Source organism: Schistocerca americana, chromosome 7 (assembly GCF_021461395.2).
Source record: "Schistocerca americana isolate TAMUIC-IGC-003095 chromosome 7, iqSchAmer2.1, whole genome shotgun sequence".
NCBI lineage: Eukaryota > Metazoa > Arthropoda > Insecta > Orthoptera > Acrididae > Schistocerca > Schistocerca americana.
Window position 1 is genome coordinate 606,831,812 of NC_060125.1, and position 13,116 is coordinate 606,844,927.

The 13,116-nt window shown below is 40.9% G+C and overlaps 1 protein-coding gene across 2 annotated transcripts in view; it reads right to left on the minus strand.

Annotated features, from left to right (window-relative positions):
- The window catches only part of LOC124621850 (phosphoribosylformylglycinamidine synthase), a 208,065-nt gene that overhangs the window by 129,727 nt on the left and 65,222 nt on the right, over positions 1-13,116 (minus strand). For both annotated transcript variants that reach the window (XM_047147296.1, XM_047147297.1), the window contains 2 exons: positions 9,087-9,227; positions 8,892-9,004 (listed from right to left, as the gene is read on the minus strand). In XM_047147296.1, coding sequence (XP_047003252.1) covers positions 8,892-9,004; positions 9,087-9,227 — 254 coding nt within the window. The remainder of the gene's footprint in view (positions 1-8,891; positions 9,005-9,086; positions 9,228-13,116) is intronic.

Consider the following 13,116-nt stretch of genomic DNA (forward strand, 5'->3'; position numbering starts at 1 on the left):
AATGATTGGAGACTCATGTCAAGGATCGTCAGCACTGTTTCTAGAAAGAAAGCGGAAGTGAACAACACCAGTTAGGAAAGACCTTGAGCTTGCCATAATGAAGCCCCAAATGGTTCAGTGTAGGCCTGCCACGTGCAACGAAAAAAGTATGGACAAACATTCAGGAAGAAAGGACACATGCATCAACCTGCTGTTGCAATGAATCCCAGATGCACTGATGTATCCCAGGAGAACTGTATATTGTTTCACAGCCACTGCCTTCCACAATATGGGCACCAAGACTTTTACATCTCATACCAGGCTTCCATACACAAGAGTTTTCAAAAGCCACCACAAATAAAGTCTAAATAGGCTTAAGTCTACAGAGGATGGAGGCCAAGGAATTCGTCTACCTCCACCTATTCATCCATCACAGAATCTGTTATTTAGAGGCCTATAAACATTAACACTGAAATGAGAAGGAGCTCCATTGTGCATGGAGTACATGTATTGTCACACTAGCAGAACAGGTAGAGTATTCTCTAAGAAAGCACGGTAAGATCCTCAGTTGACTCTGGACGGAAGAACATGAGGCCCTAACTCACTGTACATTCTAACCAAATGTAACCAAGAGGGTATTTTGAACATTTCTTGTAATGTTGGCACGTCCTGCTTCTGCATGTTTCCCATGATAATGTTATTATATGAAGAGAAGTAGAAAAGGAGTTCTAACATCGAAACAAAGCATTTCCAGACTCATTCCCATATAATGCATTTTCTTCCTTTATGAGTGAGAAATTTTCTTGAAAGTTTCGCCGTACCCTTTTGTTACACGCTCTATATTACAGTGATATGTACTTGATTATGCGTGCCCACACACACACACACACACACACACACACACACACACACACACACACAATATTACAACAAATCAGGAATTCCTCTACGCAGAAGGACACGTCAAGCAGATATGATATCTGGCATTGATGGATAATGTGAAGCATTTTTTCATCTTTTATTATCTTATAAATAATGCTGTGGTTTTTGATTAGTGATTGACTGATGACAGTAAATGTCCTAGTGGAATAAATGTAATGAGTGAGTCTAGAATGAAATTTTCACTCTGTAGTGGAGTGGGTCCTGATACGAAACTTCCAGGCAGATTAAAACTTTGTGCCAAGCCAAGACTTGAACTCGGGACCTTTGCCTTTCACAGGCTAGTGCTTAATGTGTGAGATTATTATCACAGTATGCCCAACTGTTTAAAGAGCTGTCTTCAGGATGTGTAGTGTGGATGCCACATAATTATTATCCTTATTACATGCTACTGTGCAACACACACACACACACACACACACACACACACACACTCTTTCTCAATGTAGGGTTGGCCATAAAATATGATGCCAGAAGACTTTAGTAGATGAAAATTGGTAAAAGTAAGTCACTGTTTTGACATTTTCAGCTCCAAAACCAATATAACTCTAATGCACAAGCTGCACAGCTTAGACATTTTAGAAGATTTATAACATGTGTAGTGTTTAAGATGATTTGTAACATGACCACCAGTTCAGGTTCTTATCAATATGACTCCATAAGAATTTAGAATATTCTGTTTCATTTATTGATTTACCTTCATGCCTAATTTCAATCACATGTTCAAGTCTTGTGCAACACAGAACTGCACATATTGTATTTTATCCAAGTTCAGCTACAGACGGTTTGCAAAGTTCCGGTTACTAGCCTCATCCAAACGATATATGTTGCTGTAGACAACAGCCTCGACAGGAGGCACTCTGGCAGTGCTGGTAATGAATTGTTTATATGAACTGCGAACATTGGAGATCCTACCATGCTTCCTATGGGCACATCGGCTCTTTCTTTCATTTCTGTAGAACATTCACTGTCCAGTATAACATACTCGTTTTTAATAGTGTAATATTCATCAAGCCAAGTGCATTTAGGAGAAATCCTCGGTGCAGAAAAACAGCTTAAATCACTTAATGAAGACAAGGCCTTCAGCTCAAATTGTATACCAGTGAGTATGCTGATACAATAGCTCAACACTTAGCAACATATGCAACTGCCTGCTACTCGAAAGATCCGTACCTAAAGACTGGAAAGTTGGACAAGTCACACCAATACCTACTACTATAATTTATGGACTATAAGATGCAACTTAATTTTTAAGCAACTTTTTAAAAAAATAATATTTTTACCATTTTTATTTTTAGAATGCAAAGTCTGACTAAAAAAACTTCTTAGTTTACAAAATCAAAATGAACGTTAAAGACCTTGAAAATCGTCATCTGAACTTTCTTCTTCTTCCTCCGCTTCATTGTCATCATTGTCCTCTTCATGTATACGATTGTATTCGCTGCCATTGAGAGCACTACTTATGCTGCACTTCTTGAAAGATTTAACAATAATGTCTTTGATCACTCTAGACCACAACTGTTTTATCCACTGACACACTTGTATGATTGTAGGTCATTTTAAACTTCCATTTGGCATGAATTCGTGTTGGGTTTCATCCAGCATCCATTTGTTCCATTCCTCTCTCATATACACTTTAAATGGTATATTTATCGAGACATCTAGATGTTGCAATTGTGAAGTATGTCTTCTTGGAATAACAGCAAGCTCTGTATTTCCCCATCTCAACTTCTCTTTCACTGAATTTTTCAAATAACTACTAAACTGATCTGGCATAAGAAGAGCTCTTCTTCAATAAAGCACCTTTCCTTCTCTGCTGCACACGGTTAATTCATAATTTCATGCCAGCCTCATCCATTCTACCCTTATGTACATATACAACACCCGATGGTATTTCAGAAGGTTTCGGCACTGTTTTGCACTTGAAAATGATCATTACCTCTAGTTTAGCACTGTCGGCACAACATGAAAGGACAACAGAGTAGTGCATTTTTCCATTTCCACTTGCTTTTATAGTTTTTTAGTTATAGTTTCGGTGCCTTTCATCACAACTGATCTGTTAATCAGCACATCAAATATCATCCATATTTGCTATCTGGCTTAGTTCCACATTGGTTTCCTTTTGATGTAGATTAACAAAGTGATGGAAAGATAATATTTTCTCCTCTTACTTTTAAGGCATTTTCTGAGATATTTTGGTTTGTATTCTAAGTCCACGACACTTCATAAACCTGTAGCAACAACCAACTCCACCCTTAAAGTTTGTTAAGTTCCACTACAGCACTAGCTTACGAGCGTGTACTGGTATTTGAATCATTTTTGTATTAATTCCAATGCCTTTTGACGGTGTCCTTCAATATTTTTCAATACGTCATGTAGTTTTGGCCATTTTGCATTCAGTCCTCTGTGTGCACATTTAGTCTTCCATATTTTTTTCAGTTCTTCTTTCGAGCCTGCCAATCGCAAATGTTTGTTTCTGTTGGTGGAGGGCCGAAATGCCAGTCAGCTGCTATGTTTCCATGGTTTTCTGCATATACTATTACATTCAATTCATAGTTCGCATCATATGAATAACTTTTATTTTTTTCCATTACGAAACTAGCTACTAACAAAAATAGTGTACTGTTACTGATAACATAAATCACTTTCAATTCAAGTTCACTGGTACTCTAGACTGCAGTAACACATCATAGGATAGACAGTGTTCTGTGTTTGTGATGGTTGGGAGGGAGAGAGACAGTGTTAGCAATCTTGTGAATCTCAACAACTCATGTTCGTTGCATCCGTGCACTGCTGCTGTCAGTTGAATCCAATGTTGCCAGATAGAAATAGGTTTTTCGCAGCATCGAATATATGGCCATTTTTAGGACCAGCGAGAATTTTACATAAACACTGGCCTTTTTTATATAAATTTTGCGTATAAGACGCACGTGAATTTTGGAGCCAATTTTTTGAAGAAAAAAGTGCATCATGTAGTCTGTAAAGTACGGTAAAGGAGATAGGAGTAATCTGCTGAATTATAGACCCATGTCACTAATGTCGATTTGCAGTGATTTTGGAACACATACTGTGTTCAAACTTATGAATTACCTCGAACAGAAGTAATATCTGGCATTTCCCAAGGAAGTGTTATAGACCTTCGCTGTTCCCGATCTACATAATGATTTAGGAAACAATTTAAAGAGCCCTCTTAGATTGTCTCAGACTTTGCTGTCATTTACTGTCCTGTAAAGTCATCAAATGATTGAAACCAATTGCAAAATGATTTACACATGATATCTGTATACTGCAAAAAGTGGCAATTGACCGTAAATAATCAAAAATGAAAGGTCATCTACACGAGTACTTAAAGAATCCGCTGAATGTCCATTACATGATAAATCACACAAATCAATAGCCTGTGAATTCAACTAAATACTTAGGCATTACGATTACAAAGAACTTAAATTGAACGATCTTGTAGATAATGTTAAGGGGAAAGCAAACCAATGACTGCAATTTCTTGCCAGAGCACTTAGAAAATGCAACAGGGCTACTAAGGAGACTGCTTACAACGTGCTTGTCCACCCTCTTCTAGAGTATTGCTGTGCAGTGTTGGATCCACATCAGATAGGATTGATGGAGGACATCAAAAAAGTGGAAGGAAGGGCTGCTCATTTTGTACTGAATTTTTTATCATGCTGAGAAACGAGATGGAGCAATCTGTTTTACTTGGTAAAAAAGTTTCTATAGCCAAGATTGCATAAATACTTATTTATTTTCGACAACCTGTTTCTACAGACTTTGCTGTCAGCTTCTGGTCTTCAAAAATTTTTGGAGCAAAATGTGTTCACTGGGTTACAATCTCATGTGAAGTTGTCATATTAGTGGTAAAATGTAGCACATTATATAAATATTTTTTCCACCACCATGGATCCTTGCTCCTTCCATCGGCATCAATACAGAAAAGTTTCCTTATCACTAGCCACAATCCAGTCCAATATACTGTTCCTGCGTTGTTGCTTGGCTCACTGAATCCCCCCAAATGGCCTTACCATCAAATTCCCTTCTCTGGCTGCCACCTTTCCTTCAACAATGACATCCATCTGTTCAGATTCCACCAATCCTTAGCCCTTACCAACATACTCCTGCAAAACCATTTCAATCAGGCCCAAACCTCTCGGCAATACCTTCACTCCATCCATAAAATTCCCCTGCTATGCAATCCCAAATTCCTGGATCCCGTAACACACACAAACTCTTGCCCTCCAGGAACTAGGGCGACACGCACAATGTCACTTCAAAAAATTCTCCAACCTGCTCGGTTCCTACTCCTGCCTTCTACTTCCACTGTCCACCACACCTGCAACAACTTCCAGACCTCCCCCATGCTCCTTCACAGCTGACAAACCCTATCTTGCAGACCTACTACATTTATCCACCCTCCAAAACTCTCCCCCCTTCCCCCACCACCACACAAAATCCAGAACCTAAACAGACCCAAACACAGTCATGAACCTATCCTACAAAATCCTTAATTCCATAAAAGTATCAGTCCTTTCCAAAGGCCTCACCTTTTGGCCCACTCCCAAATCAGGCATGCAGGACTTGTTTAAGATGTTCTCTCCTTCTCCTGGTCCCTACGGTGGAAACACTTTCTCGCCACCAACCCTACCAAACAGACTCAACCAGAGACCAGAGTTGAACCCTGCATGACCCAGTTCATTTCTCCATTCAACCACGATCCACCATCACTGCCCCAAAATCAACCCCTTTTCTTAACCTCAAACCTTGCCTCACCATTGTTCCCCAGATAACTCAACATGCAAACTAACCTTACATCCACAGAAAGAAACACAATTCACCACCTAAACACTGATCCTGACCTTATAATCCTATCTGCTGACAAAGGCTTCACCATTCTTGTTTTAAATAGCAAGGTTTACCTGCCAGCTGTCAGATTCATCTACCTACAAATCTTGTCACAGTGACTCAATTCCAGAAATGCAGCAGGATCTCAAGTCTCTCCTCAAACCCTTAGGCCCATCCCAGAACCTCTCCCCGGAGTCCATCTCTCTCCTCACCCCTACCACTCCCTGCACTCCTACATTCTGCATGCTTCCTAAAGTCAATAAACCCAGCCACCCAGGACACCACATTGTGGCTAGTTATTCTGCCCCCACCAAGAGAATCTCTGCTCTTGTTGACCAATGCCTTCAGCCTATTACCCACAACCTATCCTCCTATATAAAAGATACCAACCATTTCCTCCATCGACTCTCTACAGTTCTTATTCCGTTACCATATGGTACCCTGCTCGTCACTATTGATGCCACTTCCCTTACACTAACATCTCTAGTGCCCATGGAATTACCGCTTTAAACAGTACTTTTCCCAATGTCCACTGGATTGTAAACCAACCATCTCCCTCCTAGTCATTATAACTAACTATACTCTCACCCACAATTACTTCTCCTTTGAAGACATTACTTACAAACAAATCCAAGGTACAGCTATGGGCATCTGCATGTGCTATTCTATGCCGACTTTTCATGGGCCATCTAGAGGAATCCTTCCTAAACAACCAGAATCCCAAACCCCTCACCGGTTCAGATTCAGTGATGACGTCTTCGTGATCTGGATCGAGGGTGAGGACACCTGTCCACATTCCTTCAGTACCTCACCACCTTCCCCCACATTTGTTTCACCTATTCCTACTCAACCCATTAAGCCACCTTTTTCCAGGTTGGCTCCACCTCAAAGATGGCTACATCAGTACCTCTGTCCATATCAAACCTACGAGCCACCAGCAATACCTCCACTTCCACAGCTGCCATCCATTCCATACCAAGGAGTCCCTTTCATAAAGCCTAGCCACCTGTGGCCGTCTCATCTGTAGTGATGAGCACTCACTCTCAAAATATAATGAGGGTCTCATTGAGGCCTTTACAGATCGTAATTACCCTCACAACCCTGTACAAAAACAGATCTCCTGAGCCTTATCTTTCCAGTCACCCAATACCTCCCAAAGTCCCACCATCCGGCCACATAGAAGCACTCCTCTCATGACTCAGTACAACCCAGGACTGGAGTAACTGAATTACATTCTCCGCCAGGGTTTTCAGCACCTGTCGCCGTGCCCTGAAATGAGAAATGTCCTACCCACTATCCTTCCCACCTCTCCCACAGTGGTATTCCGTCACCCATCGAACCTACACAATATTCTCGTCCATCCCTACACAACTCCTGCTCCCAGCCCCTTGCATCATGGCTCATATCCCTGTAATAGACTTAGATGCAAGACCTGTTCCATACATCCTCCCACCACCACCTACTCCAGTCCGGTCATAAACATCACCTATCCCATCAACGGCAGGGCTACCTTGGAAACCAGTCATGTGACCTACAAGCTCAGTTGCAACCACTGTGCTGTATTCTACATGGGCATGACAACCAACAAGCTGTCTGCCCGCATGAATGGCCACCGACAAACTGTGTCCAAGAAACAACTGGACCACCCTGTTGCTGAGCATGCCGTCCTTCATTTCAATGACTGCTTCACAGCCTGTGCCACCTGGATCCTTCCCACCAACACCAGCTTTCCTGAATTGTGCAGGTGGAAGCTCTACTCTCCTTTTTCACTACCCCTCCCCCCCCCTTCTCTCCCCTGCCCTCCGTCTAACCTCCCAACTGCACTTAGCTGCCCTACTCTCCCCTTCATCTCTGCCTGCTCCCAGCAGCACTTCACCGTCCCCCACCCCTACCTTGCTATCCCTCTCCCTTCCCACTCCAGCCTCCTCCTTACCCCCCAGCTGGTTGCCTCTCCCATAATGGGCTTGTGTGTGTGTGTGTGTGTGTGTGTGTGTTGTCAAATTTTGACAAAGTACTTGCTGGCCAAAAGGTAATCTTGCGACAGTCTTTTTGTGGCACCTTTCTGCAACACACTATCTCCACTATATGGTGAATAGCAGCTATCCTTTTCATTATATTGTTATACAAATATTTGTCAGATATAAAGCAGTCACAATCAGAAAGCACCTTGTGCACATGATCTTGTCCATATATCTAACACTTTACAAACAACTGTTAAGTCTTAAAAATCATGATATACAGTAAAATGTTCATCAGCACATCTGTTTAATTTATCATGACATGTTCATCAATGAATAGAACAAGACAAACTAACATAAACAAATGTGCTGATGTGCATTTCACTGTATGTTTTGATGTTTAAACTGTAATGATCACTTGTGGGCGTTACCTATACAGACGTGGTCATGTGCACAAAGTGCTTTTTGATTGTAAATTATTTCTGACAAACCTTTGAATAATGTGTTACATTTTATCCAAGAATATTACAATTTGGCATGAGGGTATAACTCACAATGAACACATTTTGTAGTGAAAATTTTTGAAGTCCAGAAAATGACAGTCAAGTCTTTCAAAACCACTTATCAATTTGTATTATTGTGAAATAGGGGAGAGAGTGCCACGGATATGATACACAATTTAAGGTGGCAATTGTTAAAAAAAAAGACATTTCTTGTTGCGCCAGCATATTCTCTAAAAACTTCAATCACCAGCTTTCTTTCCAAAGTGTGAAAATATTTTGTTGGTGCCCACCTACATAGAGAGAAATGATCATTGTAATACAATAAAAGCAATCAGAGCTCACAAGGAAAGTTTTAAGTGTTCTTTTTTCCCCACATGTTGTTCAAGAGTGGAATGGCAGAAAAATAGCTTTAAAGTGGTTCAATGAACCCTCGGTCAGGCACTTAATTGTGCATTGCAGAATAATCATGTAGATGTAGATGCTGATATAAGACTCATATATATTACAAGCTGAGACACTGACAGTTTCAGAAGAATCCATTCTCACACATTCCACAACCGAAAAATGTTTGTAGTAACACTACAACTGAAAGACAGGAAATCTACTTTTATCTGCATTATGCAGCACTGATTATGTAATAGAAAATTAAATAAGTGCTCACCAGGAATCAATAGATTTCCAACAGAGTAGCCGGCAGTTCCCGCAATATAATGGCCGCCTCTTCCGACAGCGTGTACATCTCTTATCCTGCCCCCGGTGCCCGTTGTTGCCCCACTGTAGAGTATCAAGAACACATCAGTAGCATTGAGTTTGTTGCTGTACTGGGGGTATTACTACTGAGACAGGAAATCATTACCTGAATGGTGCAACACCTGTAGGGAAATTGTGTGTCTCTGCAGTGAAGACAATGTGCAACATTCCTTCTTCTATTTCGAAGTTACTTGCTTCCTTTGCCACTTTTGGATGGAATTTTTTGACTTGAAAGCCTTCAATTGCACTGAAATAATAATAATAATAATAATAATAACAGTAATGATAATTAAAATGGTGGATTCCATGTCCTCACATCTGCTCATCAGCCTAATACTTCATTAGGACACACAAAAGAGGTCCAAAAGCAAAAGAACAGCCCCAACAGTGGGCTAGGCATGGCTGCTTCACACACCAACCACACTGATTAGCTAATGTGATTTTGTATATGCCTCTATGGCGAAGCCTCAGAGTTTGACAAAATAATTTAATTGGATGGGTAAAAAATCTACTCACCAAGCGGTGGCAGAACACACACACACACACACACACACACACACACACACACACACACACAAAAGAAAGTTATAATTAGGGAAGCTTTCAGAGCCAGTGGCTTCTTCTTCAGGCAGAAGGATTGAAGGGTAAGGAAGAGGGGTGAAGGAAAAGGACTGGAGAGCTCTAGGAAAAAGTTAAGATTTTGGGAAACTCACGCAGAAATGCGGGGCAGGGGAGACTTACTGGATGGGATGTGAAGGAAAGGTTGATTGTTGCATTGGAGAAGCTTTGAAAACTTGAGAGGTTAAAGGTAGAAGACAGGGTAATATGGAAGACAGGGATTACTGCTTAAACATTGTGCATGGTTAATAAGAGTGAAAAGCAAAGTGCATTGCACATAACAGAGCTGGAAGGGAGAGGGCGGTGAGGGGGAGGGGGGGGGGGGGGTGAAAAATAGATGGGTAAGACAATGAAAGATGTGGAAAACTAAAACGGAGTGAAGAAAAGAGTAGTTACTTTGAAGACATGCTGAGACAGAAGGAATTAATATAAATTAAGGACAGGTGGATGGCGAGAGCCAAGGAGATGCTGTCCCCACCTGTGGAGTTCTAAGAAACTGGTGTCTGGGAGAAGAATCCAGATGGTGTGTGGTGAAACAGGCACCGAGGTCATGACTGTCATGTTGTACAGCATGCTCTGTAACAGGATATTGTGTGTTGCCTGTGTACACCCTCTGCCTATGCCCATTCATCATACCTGATAATCTGGTGGTAGTCATGCCGATGTAAAATGCCAAACAGTGTTTACATAACCTCAAATGTGAAGTAGTAGTTGGTAAGTATAAAGTTGATTAAGGTGAGTCGAAAGGATACCATGGTTTGGAATCATGTGCGCACTGGCCGAGGACATGTTCAGCAGCAGACAGATCATGTATGTGGGGGATGTCGATATAGAGGGAGATGACATCGATAGTGACAAGCAAGGTGTGTGGCGGAACTGAGACAGGCACGGATTTCAGACGATCTAGGAACTGATTGGTATCTTTGATATAGAAACGAAGTCTTTGTACTATGGTTTGCAGGTGATGATCAACTAAGGCAGATATATGTTCAGTGGGTGCTCTGAAGCCAGCAATTATGACGACCAGGTTGGTTGGATCTGTGGATCTTAGAAAGAAGATAAAAGGTTGGGGTGCGTTGTTCTGGTGGGGTGAGAAGTTTTACGGATTGACTTGTTAGTCCTTGTGAGCGGACTTACAGAGGGACTGGAGATCAGTTTGAATCACAGACACGGGATGTTAATGGCAGCTGCTGTATGTAGAGGCGTCAGATGGATGGTAGACCTTCGCTAACATCCTCCTTACGGTCAAGTACCACAGTGGTAGTTCCTTTGTCTACTGGAAAGATAATGATGGAGTCATCAGCTTTTAGGGAATGTAGGGCCTGGAGTTCTGCAGAGGACAAGTTAGGGTAATGTTGAAGGGACCTGTGGAAGTGCTGTGAAGCACTGCTGGATGTGAGGAATTCTTGGAAGGCTTATACGCGATAATTTTGAGGTAGTGGTGGTAGATCAAGTTGGTACTATGGTCGGAACTGTTCAAGGCAGGGTCCAATTTCAGGTTTTCTGTTGGGAAGGTTTTGGGATTGGGTTGCAAAGTGATATTACCAGTTGACATTACAAATGAAGGAAAGTATGTCCTTCACCAAAGCAGCATTATCAAATGCAAGGGAGAGTGCTTTAGACAAGATGTAACGAAGCACAGTTGCCCACTGCTATCCTGTTTTGGTTTTACACTCATTCAGTAACTTAGTTAAGCAATGAACTTTTATTTTTTTTCATTTTCACTACTCAGATTCCGACTACAGATTCTGTGGCCTTCAGCCTCATAGTACAGAATTCAGAGATAGTTTAAATAAAATTCCCCTAGTAAAATCTATTATTTCAGTACATTCTATTCTGAAAGTAATGAGCTAATTAGTTTTATTGGAAATGCATCCTATTAAAAGTTATGAACAATGACATATATTGTGCAATACATATTAAGTAAAATTTGAGTGAGCTAATAGATCGAATTCAGCTATAAGACTGCATCCAAAAGAAAGCCTAAATTTTACTGATTCCAGCAAAGTGTTTAAATTAACCTAAAATCTATTAGTTAAATAGATATTAAGACTTGAAATCTGTAGCCTGTATGACTTTCAGTGTCAATTGTGACCAAACTACTAAATAATTCCGAGACCTGTTTTGATACTTTTGCTACCTTTATTTTTCTACATAAAATGACTCCAGTCTCAACTTTGTAAGTGCATTAATTAAGAATTAAGTAAATTTGAATAAGTAAAAATTATTGTTGAAGAGGGCTGCCACGGTTAAAAATCGGGAATTCCCACTGCGGATGCATAAGTTAGTTCCTCGTATTTAAATTGATACAGCTCACTCATGTTATTTAAGTAATAAAACCCAATAGTTAACTTCAAAACCAATTAGAAAGGATCATTTTAACCCTGGGAAATTATAAACTATAATATATGAACAGAAATAGTCAAATATTCAAGCACTCGTCTATATAAGGTCCGAGCTGGTGCGGTTCTCAGTTAGTTCTCGGTCAGATTCTCATGGAGCAAAAGTGCGGCAAGTTGGTTAAATTTTCCGGTCGGTACCAAAAAAGCGTAATTGTGAACATTGTTAAAGACTGGAAGTTTTTGACCTACCTAATGTGACGATTAAGTGTAAGAGGCCTGGTCACATGAATATTGTGTGTGTGACTGACAGCAAATAAATCGCACTGTGGTTGTCATAAATGTTCAACAATGAATATGGTCTTGAATTTTGATTTTGGAAAACTTAATCTAGGATCCTGGCTTCTTAATTTCAGTGTGATTTAGGTGAGACGGACGCAGCTACCGGGAAGACAATATTGAATAAGCAAAGCAAGGTAGGTCGGTAACACTGCGCACTATCTACTGGGTGAGGAAATGTTTCCAATACATTCGGTTGTGACGTGAACTTTAAGTGGCACTAATACAAGGATACAGCCCGGCACGTTACAAAGAGGCTGAGGACACTGTACTGTTTTGATTGGTTCTTGTGATTATGGGTTATTCTTGGTCTGAGAGGCAGTAGCGAAGGCTGTTGGATGTTAAGGAGGTTGGCCAAGCTCAGTTTGTAGGAGAGGAGTGGTGGTCGATGGTGTGGCTATTTAGGGAGCAGCAGAGGGACAGGAAGGGAAACACATTTTTTCACGTAGTTTAGGAGAAGGTCGAATAGCTTTTTGTGGTGAAATCTGGCATATTGTCACAGTTTGAATTAGGCTTGGTGGATGATATCAACCAAGGAAACATGAGGGGCAGATAACTGCAGGATTTTGTAGAAGGAAAGAAGTCTGGTAAAGTGGAAATTGGCGGACAAGGCATACACGTCACAGATTAGCCGGGTAACAGCAAGAGAGGGCTGCATTTGAAACTGTAAAAGAACCTGGTGTAGAGAGGGATTACATCCAGAAACAGGAACTTTCAATGTTAGGCCTTTTGGAGTAACTCTAAGGGACAAGCAGGTTTCAAGAAACAAAACGTGGGACTTAGTTTTGACAGTGCAAAAGCACGCTTTTGAAAAGAACAGATGTAATATGAGATGGGATT